The following is a 21,437-nucleotide window of genomic DNA, read 5'->3' as shown; positions in this document are numbered from 1 at the left end:
CTCTTATTAGCATGAAATAATAATTGCAGGAAAATGCTTTAGCCCTGTGATGGTTCTTAAATGTAAGAAACATGTATTTTAAAAAAAGACATCAAAAAACCCTGAAATAATTACTGCTACACAAAGTGAAAGAAGGGAAGATGGTGAGCAGAAACACAGGTGCAAGGCAGATATTCCACAAATAAGCCCTAAGATAGAGGAGTGTTGACTATCTAAATTAAGACAAGCTATCTGTCACTAATTAGTTTCCGGTATCATTCTGTTTATTTTGTAGCTTTATTTGTAGCATCTTTGCTGACATTCTCTGGAATGTGGGCAGTCCACATTACTGTATAAGTGGTGTGAAGTTAGCATCTGACCTCCTCTAGCAGCAGAGAGGAGAAGAATCAGACTCAACCTCAGCCCAAACCCATTTATCTGAACCAGAGATCAGACATGCCTCCTCCCTCCAACCTTCTCTACTAATTCGGAAGCCAGTTGTTTCTCACACAGCATTTTGTACTTCTCTGCTGGGTTTGATAATTATTTGCAGTGGCCTCATGGAACTCACAGTCAATATTAAAATTTATATGGTTTATTAGAGAAGTTAACTGGTACATATCAGGATCAGTGTGTTATCCCAGGTAGACTAGAGAAACAAATTCATAGACACTCATATGTGTATAGGAAAGAACTTTATATACAAGAGCAATCGAATATTGAGAAAACATCCCAGTCCAGTCCAGATCAAGTCCATAAGTCCAATATTAGCCCATATGTCCGATGCCAATCTATAAAGTCCTCTTCAGACTCACAAAATACATGCAATGATGCCAAAGGCAGGAACATCACAGGCCAGTGGATGGAAAGTCTTGTGGGTCCAGTGGAATTGTAAGCATCTCTGCACTGGCAGGGGTCTCTATTTGGCTCCTCCAGCTCAGGGCACTAGCATAGTTCCATGTGTCTTGTCAGCTCCAGTGTCTCCCAGGAGATGGTTGTGTCCCACCTCAAGTGTGCTATTTATCCTTAGCACCTCCAAATGAGGTTATCAAGCTGCCACCTGATTGACAGGTTAAACTCCACCCCTTCACTCTTAATCCTCAACTTGACAACAGATTATGTAACTACCACAATCAGGATCACTCAGGAAGGTTCATTACAACATGTAATATGCAGATGATATGACCTTGCTTGCTGATAGCAAAGTGGACTTTCAGTCCTTACTGATGAAGCCTTTAGTATGGATTAAAATGTAATGTAAGGAAAACAAAATCTTTACAACAAGACTAATATTCAACATTATGATTCACAGAGAAAATCTTGATATTGGCAAGGATTTCATTTCACTTGGCTCCACAATCAACTGTCATGTCTACAGAAGTGAAAATATAAAACAATGTACTGGATTGGAAAACTATGGTTCTGAGGGCCTCTTAAAGAACAAGGATGTCACTTGGGGACTCAGATGGGTCTGCTGCAAGCCATGCTAATTTCAGTCAGCTCATATACATGTTAATACTGGACCTGGAACAAGGAAAACAGGGGCAGAATTGATGCATTTGAATTGTGGTGCTGGTGAAAAATATTGAAAGTATCATGGACTGTCAATAGAATAAATGAATATGGGAGGAAACATATCCAGAGTGTGCCATAGATGTAAGGATGGCAATACTAAAGATTTCGGATGGACAAGTCTTTCGAAAAGGATATCATTCTTGGAAAGTAGAGGCCATGAAAAAAAGAGTGAAATGGGTTGACCCGGTGGTTGCAACAATGGACTTAAACATACCAACGGTGGTGAGAATGGCACAGGACTTGTACATAGTCTCTGCATTGAAGGTACGGTTGTGTATTTCCATTTTCCTTGCCTTGTATGTCTCTATATGAAGGACCCTCTGCTGGAATAATACCATTTGTCTCTCTTAAAGCTCCTTACTTATTTTACCCCAAGAAGAAGGGGTGCTTGACCGATGATTTGGGAGAAAGGAAGGAAAATTCTTGGGTTACCCTACTGCTGTTTTGTATGTACACATTACCTACCTTCAGGTTATGCTTTCACCTTGCTAGCAAGAACCATTAGAAGAGGCCATTGGTTGTTTCTCCCTGACTGTGATTGTTTTGAATAGATTTGTATAAATCGAGTGGATACTTATAGAAAAATTATGCATCGTTAGATCCAAGCCAGTCATGTTTGATTTAGCTGTTTATTACTAACACTGAAATTTTGAACTCCCTCTGTTCACTTCTATCTACTTCTCAGTTGGTCCCAAATTTAGAACAACAACAATAAGTAATTACCGTATATTCTCAAGTATAAGCCAACCCAAATATCAGCCAAGGCACCCAATTTTACCACAAAACCGACATTAAAAATGTGCTGAAAATCACAGCTTATCCACGAGTATGTATGGTAAGCCTTAGTCATCTCAAATCCAACAAAATTATAGATATACATGTTTTCTACTTAACAATATGTTAAACCCCAAATGTATTTAACATAGAGGAATGCAAATTGAATAGCACCCACTTTCATTGATGCTTGTAAAAACAGTAATCAGAATTATAAAAGGGTATATAGCTGTCTCTCTAGGAATGTTTTAACTTCCACTTGCCTTTGAGGGTGCTGTGACTCAAGTTGACGCCTTTGCCCATTGGCCTTTCTCTCTACTGGCTTAAATCCAGTCTCTTGTGATCTGTAATGGGCTCTTCAGCCCCTCCACCACTGAGAGATCCACGTGTGTAGCACATCTGCTGCCTCAATTCTATTTACAGTGTTAGCACCTAGTGTGTTTTTTTTCTGAGAATGAGATGATAAGAAAATGAAAAATCTGAAAGGAGAGCGGAAAGGAAGAGAAGGACATGGAACAGGAGAGGGAGAGGAAACGAACAAAGGATTTATTATCTTGTAACTTCTGAAAAAGTTATGTGATCAGCACCCTTCGTTTGAGAACAGTAGTCGTGGTTATAAGACCGGGTTACACATATGCAGAAGGGAAAAAATAAAGAAGAAACAATGATTATTTAAAAATAATGTAAAACTATATTTGCATTTAAAATCATGTGCCATTGTGATACTTATTAGGGTCTAGGTAGTTTATTGTTGGGGAAATGCTTAAAAAGTGATAATTTTACATGCTGTTGACTTAAGTTTTTATGCTTTTTGTGCGGTAGTTACACAATCTGGTGTCAATTTAAGAGGATTATGAGTGAAGGGGTGGAGTCTGGCCTGTCAATCAAGATATAACCAATGAGGCCTCTGTGTGGGCATGGCCTTTTCCCGAGAATTCTGGGAACTCCTGTTTTTCCTTCTTGGAGGCGGGAGGCCCTTTTCTTTTTTGGCTCACACCCATGGAGACTCTACTTACAAGGCTGACTCCCTGCGAGACATCCCTGAGGAGAAACCACATGGACCTACCCTGATGCAGCCCTGTGAGCTGGAGAAGCCACGTGGGGAACCCTGCCAGCACTGAGATGCTTACAGGGCCTTGGATGCACAAGCTTTCCCACCCACTGGCCTGTGATCTTCCTTCATTTGGCATCATTGCATGTATTTCAGGAGTCAGAAGAGGACTTTATAGATTGGTATCAGACATATGGGTTAATGTTGAACTTAAGGACTTGATCTGAACTGGGCTGGGATGTTTTTTAATATCCAATTGCTCTTGTATATAAACCTTTTTCCTTATACACACGTGTCTGTGAATTTGTTTCTCTTATCTACCAAGACTAACACAAATTGATAGCCAACTACATTGGCCTTTGAAGTCTTAAAATAATGATGCCTTTTTCAACAAAAGTATCTGCTTCGCTTCTATTTCTTGACTTTAGATGAAAGATTTTACGGGATTTTATTATTAAAATGATTTTCTCTTTTTATTTAATCAGGGAGCCCTGATGACATAATGGGTTCTGTGTTGTACTGCAAAACACAAACTTAGCCATTTAAAAGCACCAGCAGCTCAGTAGGAGAAAGACGAGCCTTTCTATTTCAATAGAGTAAACCTCAGAAACCCACCAGGCAAATCGACCCTACCCTGTGGGGTCTCCAATGGCAGCGAGTTGGTGTTTTTGTTTTTTATTTAATCAGCCAACTTTGCTTTAGTTATTGCTTCTAATTGGGATTCGAATCAATACTTGGAGATTACTTTCTACTTTGATATTAAAATAAATATATTACTTTAGTACTAAATAGCAGAATAACACAGTACTTCAATAATACAATGCTTGGGGTTTTATGTATCTATCTGTTTATGAATGCATGTGTTTGATATGTATATATTCATATGCTTGTATCAGAAGGGATATGTTAGCTTTGCTGTAAGAAAGCTTTTCTTGTCATGACCATCAGACCCTTCCGTTGACTTTAGCATATTTCTCATTTGTTCTCGCTCAGACGGTGCAAACTTTAATTGCATTTTTAGCTTGTCTGTAGTAGTTTCCAGCTCCTCACTTTTGTTTTGAAAATTCCTTTTTAAGACTTCATAGTCCTCTGAACAATGATGATCAAGGTAGCTGATTACTTTTTCAACTTCACTGTAATAAAATATATTTTACTTGTAATTAATGAACACAGAAAAAAAAAAGGAAAATATTTACACAATCCATGACAGTCCCAAAGCATTTCCAATAGTCTTCTAGTTCATACATGCATGAGTATATTCTAAACAAATCATATTTAAACCAGTCTCTGGATTCGTGGATGTTTGCAGACAACTTTCTTAGTAAGATACTTGTCTTACTCTAGTTAAGGTACCACATCCAACGTCCAATCTAAATAGTGGCTTCTCAGGGCATCTTCACAGGCCCATTCAATTCAAGGAGAAAGGTCAGCCTAGAGAGTTAGGGAGACTATTCAAACAAGTAATTTGAATAGATTCTTTTTAAGGACATAGGGTAATGGAGAGGGGTTATTATTTGGAAGAAGTGTTAAGAAACTTCAAAAGCACATTTGTGAAAAAAGGTCAGGAAATTGTGCAGAGGATTTTCCTTTATATCATGATGATGTGATTATACATGCAGTGAGGGGAGCAGGGATTGCCCTATGAGGATTTCCACTGGGAAACCTTACCCCATCTGTCCTTCAGATCTCTTTTTAATATCCACTCAAAGGAACAATGTGTGTGTCCCTCAAGGATGCCAAACCTACTGTCTGGTTAGGGTGCAAATCAACAAGGACGGTCTTCTTTGGGCAGTAGTTAGAGAGATGGAATCCCCCTTGAGAAGTGCATAGACCTAGAAGAAAGATATGCTAGGAAACAGGAACTTCAAATTTTTATGTTTTGTTTAATAAAACTTCTATGTTTTATACCACTACATTTAACAGTTTTATTGGCACTTCTTCAACATATCACATAATTCAATCATTTTATCATATCAGGAAGAGCTGTACAATCATTACCACAATCAATTTTAGAACATTTTCTTCTTCCTTGTACTCTTTACTATTTGTGTACTTTAAAAACAATGTGGCATAAAGATATGCAGCACAACATTATCCAATTCAACAACCCTACCTGTATAATGCAGTGCCCTTGACTGTACTCTTCCTGCTATACAACCATTATTGATATCCTTTCACCCTGTATTCTACCACCATTAACATAAACTCGATGTCCCTTAAGCAAAAACCCTTCCTCTTCCACCCATGGAGAAACACAATCAATCACACACACACTCTATATGAGGGAAATGGCTTTTACAGTGGTAGTAGTAGTCAAGTCCAAGGCTGGGCAGGTACCAAGTCTGTGGGTCAAATGTTAAGTCAGAGGCCTCTTTTGACTCATGGAGCTGCATCAGTAGCAGCAACAAGGTGACAGGCTAATGACTGCAGAGGCAAATAAATCCACAGTGGGCAGCTCAGAGGGCAGGCCACGGAAGACCGCCAGAGCAGGCAGGCAGTGTATCAGGCCATTGGCTCAAGTCCGAGGAACCTGTGCTGCATACGCCAGATACAGGATCCAGACCCAGAAAGAAGCAAGCACGTTTTCCATTTGATCTATTTATGTAGAAAGTAGTCCACGCTCCCGGGGAAACTTCTTTTTGGTCGCACAGGGCTGTGCCCTCGATAAATGAGTTGAATTCCACCCTGCTCTGTATAGAACTGCTTGGCTGCTCCTAGTAGATCCCAACTTGTAGTTGATTGCATCATGTTAGATCTTATTATTTCAGATTACTTAACCTCAACTGCCAAATCATTGAGAATCCTGCACCAGCCAAATTGACACAAAACTTAACTATCACAAACAAAATCTAAAGATTGGCACTGTTTTTAAGCTGATTCTAAACAAGTTAAGAGTTATGTTCATAAAGAAACAAAACTTTCATGAATTGTGGTTACAAAATGGTAGTTCATTTTATGAGTTTTTTTCATAAATGGGTCAAATAGCAATTGAAGGTGGTATTAGTTTTTTTTAACTGGTTCTGATAACCCTGTGAACAGGAGAACACTGCTGTGCTCACAATTGTTGGTGTGTTTGAACCTATTTTTGCAGCCACTATCTCAATCCATCTTATTGTGGGTCTTCTTCTTCTTCTTTTTTTGCTTAGTCTTACCTTTACAAAGCATGGCATCATTCTCCAGGGACTGCTCCTTCCAAAGTGCTCCTTCCAGGCAGATTTGCCTTGGAATTGAAGAAACAAAATGAAGTTAAAGATGTTTTTTCTCTGAAATCAATGTGTAGTCTATATTTTGCTTATGGGATTTGTAATGCTACCATACTTTATCATTTTTTTTAGTTTGTATGGACTGTCCTTTTATAATAATATGGATATACTGTATTTCTTCATTAGATAACGATCTTTGCAAGCTATTACCATGCTTTGACAGTTCTGATAAACAAATGGATTGGATAGAAAACTGCCGAAGACAGTACAGCAAAATAATGAAGACCAAACCTGATATAATCAGTGGAACAGGTAATTGCATTGTTTCACTTGCTACTGTTTGTTTTTTGCTGGGAGGAGTATGAAAACTGAATTAAGAGAAGTTAAAGATTCTGAAGTTTAGTATTGGCATATTTGGAAAACGTATGAATCATTTCAGTAAGACCATTGACTTCTAAGGTACTGTGAACCTGAAAATATAAACTTAAAATTTGAGAGATACCTACAAAACTTTTTGAAATATTTAAAGATATTTATGAGCAAACTGGTATAACTTATCACTATTATATTCTGATAGTCCAAATACTTTATGCTCAGTTCAGATTCTTGTTTCATGCTTTGAGACATTTAGAGTTTATATTAAAGCTATTTTACTGAACTAAGTAAAGCATTCTTCACTTTGCCCCAGTATGTATTAAGTTTAGAGTATCATGGAAATATGGGTTTCCTTTCACGATACAATTGAAATTGAGCTATAAGAATGGTTCTGATTTCATTTTGTTATAGTTAATAAAATTCAGGCACATTTTTCAGTTATTTTACATCTATGTACTGGTATAAGTACATAGATGTAAATGTATTTAGATTTATATACTTCACATCTTCACTTGTTTTGACAAGTTTACAGGAATGCCAACTCTATATAATTAATGTCTTGTGCTGAGAATGTTGAAAGCAGACTTTAGAGGGCAGTCAGACAATCATCTAGTACTTTCTTTTATATAAAGGCTTTTATAACTGAGTGAGCACTGTCTTTGTCATAGTTCAAAAAACACACATTCATGAAGTGGACAAGAGAGGCCTCTGGCTTTCTTTGTAGTTCATGGCTCGGTACTCACTTCAGTCCTTTTCAAACCTTTGTTTCCAGAGTCCTCCCAGCAATTCTGCTGTATATTGCTCCCTGATACTTACCTTCCCTCCTCTCTTGCTCCAGCCCTCATGACTTCTAATTGTTCTTGAGGAAAATCTGTTGGAAGCTTGTCTAATGTGGAAGCTTCTCTCTCAGCCTCCAGTGTAATTCTTTCCTTGAAATCCCAATTCCTGTAATTAAAGAGATTTTAATTTGTCACATTGAAGAAGGAAACAAATGCAAGCCTGCAGAGCAGTTTGTGAAACTTCTTGACCAAGCTGTATAGGTATAATTTTACTGTCTAGTCATAGTTGGACACAAATCTAGAAAGAGAGGGATGTAGCCCAAGCCTCTCTGCTTACTACACAGCCTGGAAGAACCATTCAATTGCCCATGAAGGAGGAATTGCCCAGGTGAATTTTAAAACAGAAATTTGGGGTTCTAGTAAATTAGGAGGAGCCCTGAGGGCTAGAGTCAGCTGTTGCCATCAATTGCTCAGTGGGAGAAAGATGGGAGAAACTGGTCAGTGAATGGTCGGTTGTTCTGGAAGCTCTAGGAAATGAATACATTGGGAAAGATTAAAATACCAGGGAAAGGATTCCTTCTAATAATACTTGGTACTAAAATACATTTGCTTGCTCATGCTAAAATTCGACAGCTCATTGATCTCTTTTGGACGCAAAATTTCAAATAAGCAATTATACAATGATATACTACTGCTTATGAGAGCAATATTATTTAAGACTATATATTTTAACAATACAATTTAACATATAAACATAAGAAATGAACATGGATAATAAAATAAGACAAAATACAAGTATTTAAAAAATAAAATGTATACAAAAAAGATAGCCCTCAATGAAAAAGGAATTAATTTTGTAATAAGAAAACATAAATATACTCTACTTTTTACTTTTGTAAGTAACTTGAGTTTATGGATGGCTTCAAAGAGTATGTGTACCCTTTGAAATCAGACACAAATTTTGGGTATAAATTTAGGTGTACACATATGTGTGTACATATGTGTGTGTGTGTGCATTTTGTGAAAGGACAGAGAAAGAGGGTTAGTGTTTGTGAACCCCAGATAAAAGTCAGGAAGTAGTGTGTTATTGATTTGAATGCTTCTAATGAATACTAATGGATTCATTAGTAAACTTATCTAGATTAAATTCAAGGTAAAATTGACTAATAAATTATTCTAGAGAAAGTTGTGCTTCTACTATTGGCATTCTGTGTAATATTTATAATCAATAATAATTCAAATTATATCACATTATATTGAAAATACATAGAAGTGCTTCAAAAATATAAAAGATAACAACAATAATAGTAATGGTAGAAAAGTATTGCTGTGCCATTAGGATTTAAGGTTCCTAGAACTTCATAATCAGTAGTTAATGTTGAACTTTGTAATCTGATCATATTTTTAAAAGATAACAGCACCCAGTCCATTTTTAATTTCCAATTTCCCGATCATGTTATATTTAAAATCTCCACGAGCGGGCAGTCAAGGAGGCAGGGTGGAGTGCTGGTGGCATCATGGTTATGCATCGGACTGCTACCCACAAAGTCAGTGGTTTGCAACCAGCAGCCACTCCAGGAAATAAAGATGAGGGTCACCGTGAGTCAGAATCAACTCAGTAGCAGGGAGTTGAGGAGAGAGTTAAGACTTCCCCCATCATCCAATAGAAACTAGGCCACCCATCCGTGGAAAGCAGGAGAGCAATAATGTGGTATTTCTGTCCCTCCTATTAAAGATGCTCTTAGGAGAAAGGTAATGCAGAGCCAGAACCCCCACAATCACTCAGCAGTACAGAGAAGCGCTCTTCCCAACTATCACAATGTCCGCGGAAGGAACCTGGACGTCCAGCCCCCCTGACCACAATGAGACATTGCTTCCCAAACTCTGCTGAGGCAGCTGATGCTGAATATTTAAATACACTCTGGAACAATATGTTTAATGTCCACATTTTAATTTAAAATCATTCATAGATAGAACCAGGAACATCATAATCTCAAAGAGTAAAGATAATAGATGCCAATACTGAGATAACGAAGAATGATCTCACAAGGGTTTTAAAGCAACTATCATAAAACATGCTTTATAATTGCATACATTCTTGAAACAAATTTTAAAATGAAAAGTGTCAGAAAAGTAATAGGAGGTATAAAGAATACCAAAAAGGAAACTTTAGAACTAAAAAATTGGGTAGCCCAAATAAAAACCTCAGTAGATAGATCAACAGCAGACTGGAGGGAATATTTGAAATCAAAATATGAAGTAGCACACTAGAAATTACTCAATATGAATATTACTCAACAGGTTAACATTAGTAAAATATTTTTTAAAGTGAGTTTCAAAAGTGAATAGATGAGATATTTTGAAGTTTCAAAAACTTTGAACTTCCTAATTTTTAAAATTTGATTTATTTTTTAAATTAGGAGTTAATACATATATCGTATCATTCCATAGTTCAGTCACATCAAGAAGTATTGTACAATTGCTACCACTATCAGTTTCCCAACATTCTTTTCCTTCCTGGACTCCTTGACATCATTTCCCTTTTACCCCCCCCCAATCACTGTAACCCCTGCCCCCTCTCAGAAACACGTGTTCTACTTACAGTCCTTACAGGTTCACCACTTCTGGTTTCATATACCAGAAAACAAAAAACACAAATTCAAGAGGGTGACCCCAATGACATAACACAGCTGAGATAAACTCTAATATGAACAAACAACAAATAAAATACAGAAGAACTCCCAGCTATTGTTAAGGTAAGGTAATAGGAGTAAGTAAAAATTATGCCCAGGCATTCCAACACAATCTGCCTTCTGCTTTCCTGATAGCAGAAACCTCATGTTCCTATATTAGCACAGAAACAGTGTAAATGTTGGTTTTCGAATCCATTAACGTCATAGTCCCCTTCAAGAGAACAAACCCAATCCAGACTCACTGCTATCGAGTCAATGAGACTCGGGCGGGGTAGAACTGCCTTCTTTGAGCTTTTGAGACTGTAACAGTTTATGGGAGTAGAAAGCTGGTCTTTCTCCAGAGGAGCACCGTAACCTCGTGGACTGCAAAGAGCAAGCTCTATGCCAATAGAGGGGATGCCAGAAGGGAAATGGCCTATAATTTTAAATCCCTTATAGAAACTCAAGGCTTGTCACTTAAAAGAAAAACTCCCACCTTAGACAAACCCGTCTTGTTTATTTTAATTTCTAGGTATACTGGGCTATGCATTGGGCTGCTAACTGCAAGATCAGCAGCTCCAAAACCACAGCTGCTCTGTGGGGGAAAGAAGTGGCTTCCTCCCCCATAAAGATTTACAATCTCAGAACCCCCCAGGGGCAGTTTGACCTTGTCTTGTAGGGTTGACTCAATGACAGTGAGTAAGCATCCTAGAGATAGTTTATTTTTAAAGTTGAAAAGGCTTTCATGATGTGAGTTAATTTCCTTGAATTATAGATGATGGAATATTCAGTCAATTGGGAATGAATGAGGCTGTTGATCATACGGAGATAAACAGCCACTGTAGTAATTATGCAGTCCTGCTGCACTTATAGTTGGGTAGAGAGAGGTGCTAATGAAATTGGAGTCATGGGTTCAACTACCAAATGTTAACATCGTTCCATGATTATAGCTTCTATCTCAAATGATTCCGTTCACATAGATCACAGTTAATATCCTAAATATCATTGGGTGCAGTTTTACAAGAGGAATAAAGCTTACTCATTAGGCATATAAACCTATCAGTGACTCTATAGATACACTGTATTATTTCTCAAAGAGTATAGCCCTATAAATAATGCACAAACAGATAATGGATAGAAATGACAAAATTATGTTAATAATTTCAGGTTGTACTACATGCTTTTATTAATTCAGGCATGCATACCTATGTACACTATGCATGTCTCAGAAGTGAATTTTGTCCTATTCACCCTATCACTTATTTTTTTTAACATTTATTTTTTATTATATTTGTATAATATAGGTATAAGCCATGGTCAAGAAGTCATGGATAGAGCTTGGCAGTACCTTGGTAATAACAAAATAACCAATCAAAACTGTAAATTTGTTTTGGGACAATTCCAACCGAGACATGAGAGTGGTAGAGTTCCTAATAACTGAACTACACTGTAGGTACATTCTGCTAGAGATAGGAGGAGGTTTGAGTAAGAGAGCAGTGCATGGGGCTGCATAGGCTGGTTCAACAGCAGGGGGTGCTGTTACCAGCATTTTCCCAGGTCGCAGGGTTCCATGGCAGGATGGTTAGGTACGGATGTGCACTGCTCTGCCTCTGTGGGGCTCACAGTCTGCCTCATATCATTTGCCTCATATCATCTTGGCCCGTCTGTGCCCTAGGCTCTCACACTCACACCAGGGCATTTGCACAGTGAGAAACTCAAATGGCCCAAGCATAGAACCTGACCAGCCTAAGTGGCCTCCAGTTTCTTGCCGGTACAAACCTACTAACCTCCTGGTCCAGGGCAGGCTGCAGTGCTAAGGTTTTCTTCAGAGCAGGAAGAGTTATTTCTTCCTGCATTGGAGAACAAGGAAAGATTCAAAATGGAGATGGGCTACTTTAGAACTCCAGGGCAGACTGAGGGTGGTGTGCTTCTGGTACCCAAACCTCCTTGTCAGTGAGCACCAAAAAAAACATAACATTAAATTCATTGACTAGAGAGAAATATCAAAACTGAAGTCATCAATGTGTACAAATCTATTGGTATGGCATGTTTATAAAAATCACAAATGGATTTCATAGTGCTCAAAAACATCTAAAGCATATTTGCATGTAGTACAGTATTCAATTGCAAGGGAAAAAAAGAAAAATGACTTCTATATTGCATATTAATTATAATCCACCTGGTTATATCCATTCTGGGAGGATGATAGGTAAAAAACGGTGTTATCTATATGATAACTATGTTATTTATATGATAGGTAAAAAACTGTTATCTATAGGGCATTAACAAACCAACCTGAAAAGAAGATAATTTGGTCACTTCTATGCTACAAGGCCAACTTGACTTTTGATCTGGCTGCCTTTAATAGCTACCCTCAGTTTGAGTACATGAAACCTGTAAGATGTGCTTGCTTTGAAAAGGACATGAGCTATGAGATGATCCTGATGTTGGAGTCTACCTTCCTCCCTCCCACTCTGTCTGCGTGAACAATGATAGTAAGATAGTACAGTCTAATTAGTGATAATTGTCTTTGATGTAAATCATTTAGCAAATTCTAAAGTAATCCTGAGAGGATCTAAAGATAATAGATGATTCTTTATCAGTTTTACATTCAATAGGTTCTCAGTGAAGCTATTAAAATTTAATTTAAATCTGAAGTGTCATTATGAATACCAAAATGTGTGTTTTGATTGGATCCCCATCAAGTGTAACTGTGAAGAAGTTCAGATAACTTGTCTTCTGATCTGTGATATGTGAATTTAGTATTAAGCATTGTTCTTGACTATTTCTATCCTGATTCTGTTTGTCACAGCTTTGGCCGAATTACTTGAGAAATATGTGTTTCATCTTTCTGAAACTTCATCTGAATGCTACTTCCCTTCAGTGGAATATTCAGGTACCCTTAAGCAATTATGTATTTTCAGAAGTCAGTGGCCAAAGAGGTCATTTCCCCCCCAAAGTGTGTAATTACATTGCAAATATGCACAAATTTATCCTCGCTTGAAAGGCTCTCACATGGAGTCACCTTTGTTACAGACACCTGTCTCTTCTCCCTGCTGTGCTTGAGCTTCACGCAACACTGACTGTTCCTTGAATATTTGGTGTCTGTTTGTTTGTAATTCTGTCTACTAAGAATCCTAAGCAATTCTGATTGCGTACAATAACCCTACTAATCTCACCTTCCTACATGTTTTTTTGTCTGTTCTCATGTATTGATGACTTCGGAATGTATGCCAGTTATCTACTATAAGCTTCAATCTCCACAAGATAGCATTGGTGGGTGACTCATTAGCAGAATTATCACCTTCCATGCAGGAGACCCTGGTTCAATACCTGGCCAGTACATTTCTAGTACAGCCACCCCTTGTCTGTCAACAGAAGCCAATGAATGCCTTGATGATCTATTTTGACAAACCAGCCATTAAAAAAAAAAAATCCTCTGAATTACAAGGGTATGATCCACAACTGATCTTGGTACTGTCCCAGGACCAGGCAGAATTTCATTCTTTTGTGTATGAGTTGCTATGGGCCAAGGGCTGACTCTATGGCAGTTAGGAACAACAAGAACAAGTAAACATCACCTGAATGTACAGCAGAACCTCCCAAACTCAAATTGTCCAAATGGGACCTCAGTACATCTTACCATATTGATACATACTCCATCAAGGTTTGTCTGTCTGGAAAGGCAAAGTAATCATATACCATCCATTCCAAGGTAGAAATGTAGGAATAGCTATGACTTACTTGAGTCAACATTTTACTCCTGATCACTGCATCCTATATATCCATCTCTCCTGTTTATTGTGTAAGTTCAGTCTGCCATCAACTCTTGTCTAAGATTTCACAATGGCTGTAGTGGGCTGCACACTAATGACTAAGTCAGTGGTTCAAATCCACCAGCTACTCCCTGGGAGAAAGTGAGAGTGTCAACTCCTATTAAGATTTGTAGTCTCAGAAAGTCACAGGGGGAGTTTTGCCCTATCTTGTAAGGCCAATCACTAAGTTGAAATCGACTCAATGACAGTGAGAGTGAGACTGAACTTTGAAGTGCAGATCTGACCCAGTCATCTCCTATGCATAAGATCACCACTGACAACTACATAAAATCTAAGCTTCTTGCCCTGGTACCCAATGTCTGGCCTGAAATTATCCCATTGTCCCATCCTTTATCTCTGGCATCATTGCTTTCCTCTCTAGTTTTTACATATGTTTTTAGGAACACTGAAATATTTGCAACACTGCCCCCATCTACATATTCATTTACTTATTCAACAAATATATATTATTTACCTACTATACCTATTGATAAGGAGTTCTGGTTTCATAGTGGGTTATATGTTCAGCTGCTAACACAATGTTAGGCAGTTTAAAGCCACCAGCTGCTCTGAAAGAGAAAGATGAAGCTTTCTACTCGCATAAAGATTTACAGTCTTGGAAACCCACAGGGCACTTCTACTCTGCCCTGTAAGGGTCCCCATGAGTCCACAGACTCAATGGCTGTGAGTTTAGTTTTGTTTGTAAAATGTACTACTTTTCTAGGCACTGGAACTTGGCAGCGAACAAAAGAAGGGGACCCAAATCTTGCTCTCATTGACTTGGTGAGAAGGGTTTTCAAAGTCATTTCAGGGTTAGGAACATAGGATTGATATGCTTTGATTTACAATTTTTAAAGATCAGTAGGACTCTCAGGTTAAACAAGACCTAAGGGATGGCAAAAGAAAAGGCAAGAAGAAGATGAGTTAGACTGTTAACAATCGCCCAGATGGAAAGGGGTGATGGTTTAGATGAGCGAGTCAGCAGTTGAGTGTGTGAGAAGTGCTTGTATTCAAGATATACTTTGAAGAAAGAGCAAACAGAATTGAGTAATAGACGAATTATGGGGTGTGAGAAAAGGTGAGGAATCAAAGAAGACTCTAAGCAATTGGTCTGAGCAGCTAGATTAGTGGTGCTCAACCTTCCTAATGCTGCGACCCTTTAATACAGTTCCTCATGTTGTGGTGACCCCCAACCATAAATTATTTTTGTTGATGCTTCATAACTGTCATTTTGCTTACTGTTATGAATTAGGCAACCCCTGTGAAAGGGTCCTTGGACCCCCCCAAGGGGTTGGGACCCACAGGTTGAGAACTGCTGAGCTAGATGGATATAATTGCCATGTAATGAAATGGAGGAGAATGGGGAAGGATAGGTTTGAGGGATAGGGTAGGGCTAACTCACATATATTTCACATAGTAGTTAGATATTTATGTAAAAATGGTTTGTAGATGCTGTATATATTAATCTCTATTATGGGTAAAACTGGAAATACAAATTACTAAATCATCAGTTTGCTATATAATGCCAACAGCACATTTCATCACCATTTTCCCCTCATATTCTGGCATATCCCAGCCTTGCCATACTCTGACAGTTCTATAGGGTAGTTTCTTACCCATGACTATATATTGTACACTGAGAATAACAGTTTCAATTAGTGTTTGCAAATAAAATAAAAAACAATAAAGGAGGAGGCCTTTATTTACTGTACTAAGGAGTTTACTCTTAATTTAATGGACTAGAGAGTAAACCATTTTAGAGTTCTGAGCAGAAGCTTTGTTTGATTCATATTAGGTAAGGAAGATTCACCTTGTCACTGTGGAAATGATAAATTGGAATGCACAGCTGAAATCTGTCACAGGGCAACTGTCTGATACATTGGGGCAAGGAGCACGAAGGGGTAAAAGTGGTGCGGACCCACTGAGTTACAGCAAAAGATAATGACAAGTAGCTCCCCCTCTCCCCTGGAATGGTGTCATGATTTTGCCATTTGCTGAAGGAACAATCAGACAAATATATGCCATCTATTCAAACTATGTAGTATATAAGTCATATTTTCATACAAAGAACTAAGGGAAAATATATATTTCCAATCTGACACAGCGTGTCTTTTTAGCTTTTTTTCTTTTCTATCACTGCACAAGCATTTACTGAAAACCAACATATTGAACCTTTGCTTCTACTGTTTTTTATTCTGAATGGAGTCTTTCTCACCAATGACACCACATGAGAACATGCAGTGCAAGCGTGACGTTTCAGCTGGAATTATACCTTCCCTCCTACTTTTAAGCAGAGGAGCTTCACCCCTATACATCTGTTGCATTTGATTGAACTATATTTTTGGTGTTTATGATATCTTATATGATAAATTTAAATTATTCCACTAGGTTTCAAACTTCTTTGAACCTTTAATGCATTTGATGTGTGTTTATTGAATTAGAGATGCATACCGTTATACAGAGCGTCACTATTCTCACAAATATATTTCTGAAACCATTCGAAGTATTTTGATGTAAGTAAACACAGGAACATATATCAGTTATTTGTACATAGTGACCTCTAATGTAAATGTTGATAAGGAATAAGAATATTAGGAGAATATGAAAACATAAGATTGCATTAAACAAAAGCTAGGTAAAGAATGGATATCTATAGAGAATCTCCTGTAAGTCAGGTATTGTGCTGAAGCACTTCATATAATTTGTATCATTCAATTCTAATCCCTTTTAAAATGATGATTCAGAGCCCTAGAAGGAAAACAGAAACATTGGGAGAAAACTTTGAAGAAAAACATTTGTGAAGAAAATTATTATACTCTATGAATGAACATGAAAATGCATCTGAAAAACATGTAGGAATTAATGACTAAGTATGTAAGACAGAGAGTGAGTGAATGAGAAGTAATAAGCAAGGAGATTTGCATGGCCACAGTAGGTAGATCTTTTTGCCTTAAGTATACTCATCTCTACATTCTACACCAATATTTGGAAAGTTGTTCTGCTTGGTCATGTTTTCTGCAGCTAATAAACATAAAAGACTAAAATTATGTTATATGCATTGCTTAAAGCCTCAATAAAACCGATTGCTCAGCCCATGTACATTTAGCGCCCTCTGTTACATTTCTACATTATGCCAAGCAAGATCTCAGATGTTGCCTTTATCGAGCATGCTAACTGGGCAGACAAACCCTAAATGTGAATTTAAATTCCTTAAAGGCTGCAGCTGAACAGCTATTGACTGGAGTGTTACGAGTACAGACGAAAGTAAAGCAGCTCCCTATTGATTTATTAATATGTATTATTGTGATACGTTGAGCTCATTGCTGATATTGTTTTCCTCCCAAGAGTATAGCCATCTTCATTTATTATCATTTATCTCTTTGGCTGGTGGAATAATGATTTGCTATTATAAAATTTCTCTAAATTTACTTTAAATAAACAAAAGCCATGTTTTGGTTTAAAAGATGTTTCAAAGCAAATGCTGGGTAGATATAGTCGATGTCTTTTCATGTTTCTTGAAATGAGAAATTGATTGTCTTTTAAAAAATGACAGCTTTCTATACCCTAAGGTCGCTGAAATTAGAATAACACAATCATCCATCTGTTGTTAGTTCCCTCAGGATTTTAATCCATTATAAAATTTGCAAATCTGGAAAAATCAAATTACTTTGGCTGTTTATCCCCTTAAAGAAAGAAGGGAAGAACAAACAGATTAAGTTCTGCACATTTTCAGTTTGTAAATCCATACAGGTATCTTTCCAAGTCTTAACAGATGTTAACTTTTGTCAGCTCAATTCCCTGGAACAAGTTGGAGATTTTTTTCTTCTACTGTAATTGCTTCTTTGAAATGATAAATTAAGTAGCCCTATCAGGGGAGTCGATATGTTAATTTTATCTCTTTTTTCCCCTCCACCATGCTAGTTAATCAAAAGGTTGGAAAAATGTTAGAAAATGTTACATCTTCTCATATTTATTTGACTATTAAAATGTAACTGTGTTCTTTTATATTTGTGTGTGTATAAGCATCAATGTATTTTATACTTCTTTGTACATACCTTGCATTTATAGATTATGGTTATGAGTCACAATGCTCAGTATGTGGGAGCTGTATGTTCCCCTGTCTATGTTTTCATACTGCGAAACTGTGGTAGCTTATGTGCTACTACAATACTGGAAGCCGCAACACTGGTTTTCAAGTAAGAGCAGGTCACCCTGGTGCAAAGGTTTCAGGTACATTTCCATATGAAAGCAGGCTAGGAACAAACGTGACCCGCTTTCCAAAAGTACCCTATGAAAACCCTGAATAGATCCTAATAGACTATTTTCCTAGAGAGTGCCAGAAGATGAGTCCCCTAGAATAAAAGGCATTCTAAATACACAATGATTGCAACTGTGGATTCAAGCATACCAATGATAATGAGGAAGACCCAGAACCAGCGACTGAATAGTTTGATTGGAATTGGGGTCACCATGAGTTTGAACCAACTCACAGGCAGCTCACACTGACAGCAACATGTAATACAAAGGAGAGAAAAAAATAGAGTATATGCCTGGAATGGTGAATTGAGTACATCATTGTATATAATGAAGTAGAAATGAAGTAGCAATGGAAATAAACTAGTGTTGTTCATGTGACTCCTCAGCATGTCTTGGGTTATTGTCACACGAGGAGTGCTGTTGTTACAAGTGCCAAAGGAAAAACGGGATCGGTGTGGCCTGGTCCCGTCGTGGAAGATAGGACCAGGAAGTAAGAGCAGGAGGAGTGGCACTGTGCTGAGAAAATTAGAATGGAAAGACACAGAAGGAGAGGCACAGGGGACATTCTTCCAGGCAAGGTGATTGCCTTACAAAGGTCCGATGTTGTTAGGGGCCGTCAAGTCAGTTCCAGTCCCGAGTGGCCCCGTGCTCAACAGAACAAACACCGTGCCTGGTCCGGTGGCTCCCAAGGTCCTGTGCTTGAGCTCATCGTTGCAGTCTTTGAGGGCCATCTTTCCATTGCTCCTCGACTTTACCAAGCACGGCGTCCTTCTCCAGGGACAAGCCTCTCACAACATGGTCAAAGTATGCAAGACAAAGTCTTTCTATCCTTGCCTCTCAGGAGCCGTCTGGACACACTTCTTCTAAGCCAGATCATTTGTCCTGTTAGCAGTCCAGGCTGCTTTTCAATATTCTTTCCCAGCTCCCTCATTGAAATGTGTCAATTCTTCTTCAGCCTTCCTGATTCCGTTTCCAACTTTCACATGCATATGAGGCAACTGAAAATAGTATAGCTTGGGTCAGACACACCTTAGTGCTCAAAGTAACGTCCTTCCTTTGCAACACTTTAAGGAGAACTTGTGTAAAAAACAACAACAATTCTTCCTAAATAGCACTGATTATACCTACCAAAAAGGGATTGAGATTCGTATAATAGTTTGCTCACAGGATATTAAGTTTTATGTCAGAATTGAATAAAATGGACAAATGCAGTCACATTAAAAGAAGTAACAAAACTTGCACATTGACTTTGGGGAAGGTAGAACAGAGAAAGTTATCCTGCCATCTCTGGGATATCTCAGTTTTCTGACTTTCCCACAGATACAGCAGGACTTTAGAGGAGAGTCAGTAAACAGCCAAGCAGTACCTGCTTCTCCAACCATGGATTTGTCCTTCAATGGAGAAATTCTTTACTCTTGAAAATTCATTTTTTTCCACACCATTAGCCAAGTGCCAGGCAGAAGAGATTTAATTTCTTCTGCTGCTACTGTCTGGGCTAGCTTTGGAAACCCAAAATAGAACAGAATGCAGTATCGGAGCACACTGTCCATACTGAAGGAGATGTCCAACTCGCTTTGTTCTGCAACTGTTATACCTATCATTGAAATGATTAGTTAATCTTTAATAACGTAATATTAGTGTTATCTTAGAGAAGCCCTGGTGGTACAGTGGGTTACACATTGGTCAGCAGTTTTAAATCTTCCCCCAGAACTTGGGAGAAAGATGAGTCTTTCTCCTCCTGTAAAGAGTTTCAGCGTCTGAAACCCACTGCAGTGGTTCTACCTTGGGCTATAGGGTCAGTGTGAGTCAGAATCAACTCGGTAACTCAGAGAATGTTATCTTAGTTTGAATTAAGCATTGGTAAGTGGTGTAAGTATCATGTTACAGTGTCATTGTTTGGTTGACTCTTTTTTCAACAGCTTATTTTATTATGCTTTTCAAAGTGGCTGCAGGAAGGGGGATTTATATCTTCTACTTGTTATTTGATTTCAATATAAAGTCTTTTCAGTTTCTATCTATTGCATTCTCCACATTTCTTCTAGTTACTTTGTTGCCATTTTATTGGATTTCTATTCATTCGTTCATTCATTCATCCATCTACTTCTTTGTTCAGAATTTTGTACCCACCTATTAGTCTCCAAGCCCTGGTAGCACAGAAGGATTAGAGGTCGAACTGCTAGCCCAAGGTCAGCAGTTGGAAACGTCCTCCACTCCTCTGGAGAAGCCCAGGGCTCTCTCTCCTCCTTAAAGAGTTAAATCCTGGGGAACTCCCTGGGCTAGTTTTGCTCTGCCCTCCCAGGCCACTGGGAGTCAGCATCGTCTCAGTGGCAGTAAGTGTAGTTTATTAGTATTCAAGGATACTAATAGAGGGCTAAATGTCTGTCTGCTAGCATAAAGATTTATGTTTGCTTCTATATAATGGTTTCAGAAACCTTATATAGGGTCTCTATGAAGCTGAATAGATCCCGTGACTGTAGGTTTGCTTATTATGTATTCACTCATCCTGGCACATGGTTTCCACATAGGACTGGTGACCAGCCATGGAAATACAACATAAGTATCATCTATAGATAGCTGTTTTTAACATTGTAGCACTCTTCCCCAAACCATTCTGTTTGCCAAATTTTCATATTGTATATACATACAATTTAAAAATTAAAGTCTCTCCTTCACTATATACTCCTAAACAATTTCCTGACTTCGTGTCTGCTCTTGGAAACTTTATATTAGCTGATCCCAAGGGCTAAATAGAAAGTAAATGTCTAGAAAAGAACGATGGAATATATGTATGAATATGTCGGATAAATTGATGTATGCATTGTAACAAGAGTTGTAAGAGCCCCCAAATAAAATGATTAAAAAGAAAAAAGAAAGAAAATACCTTAAAAATGAAACTTTATATTTTTTAATCTCTCTCTCTCTCTCTCTCTCTCTCTCTCTCTCTCTCTCTCTCTCTC

General features: G+C 38.0%; 1 protein-coding gene across 2 annotated transcripts in view; it reads left to right on the top strand.

Moving 5' to 3' along the window:
* Positions 1-21,437, top strand: part of TBC1D32 (TBC1 domain family member 32) — a 289,724-nt gene that overhangs the window by 213,599 nt on the left and 54,688 nt on the right. For both annotated transcript variants that reach the window (XM_045294624.1, XM_045294625.1), the window contains exons 26-27: positions 6,769-6,894; positions 13,221-13,304. In XM_045294624.1, coding sequence (XP_045150559.1) covers positions 6,769-6,894; positions 13,221-13,304 — 210 coding nt within the window. The remainder of the gene's footprint in view (positions 1-6,768; positions 6,895-13,220; positions 13,305-21,437) is intronic.

This window comes from Echinops telfairi, unplaced genomic scaffold (genome assembly GCF_000313985.2).
Source record: "Echinops telfairi isolate 266 unplaced genomic scaffold, ASM31398v2 ScPeMD7_3533;HRSCAF=4204_0, whole genome shotgun sequence".
Lineage (NCBI taxonomy): Eukaryota > Metazoa > Chordata > Mammalia > Afrosoricida > Tenrecidae > Echinops > Echinops telfairi.
The sequence above is the reverse complement of the archived record's forward strand: the minus strand, read 5'-3'. Positions and strand labels throughout refer to the sequence as shown.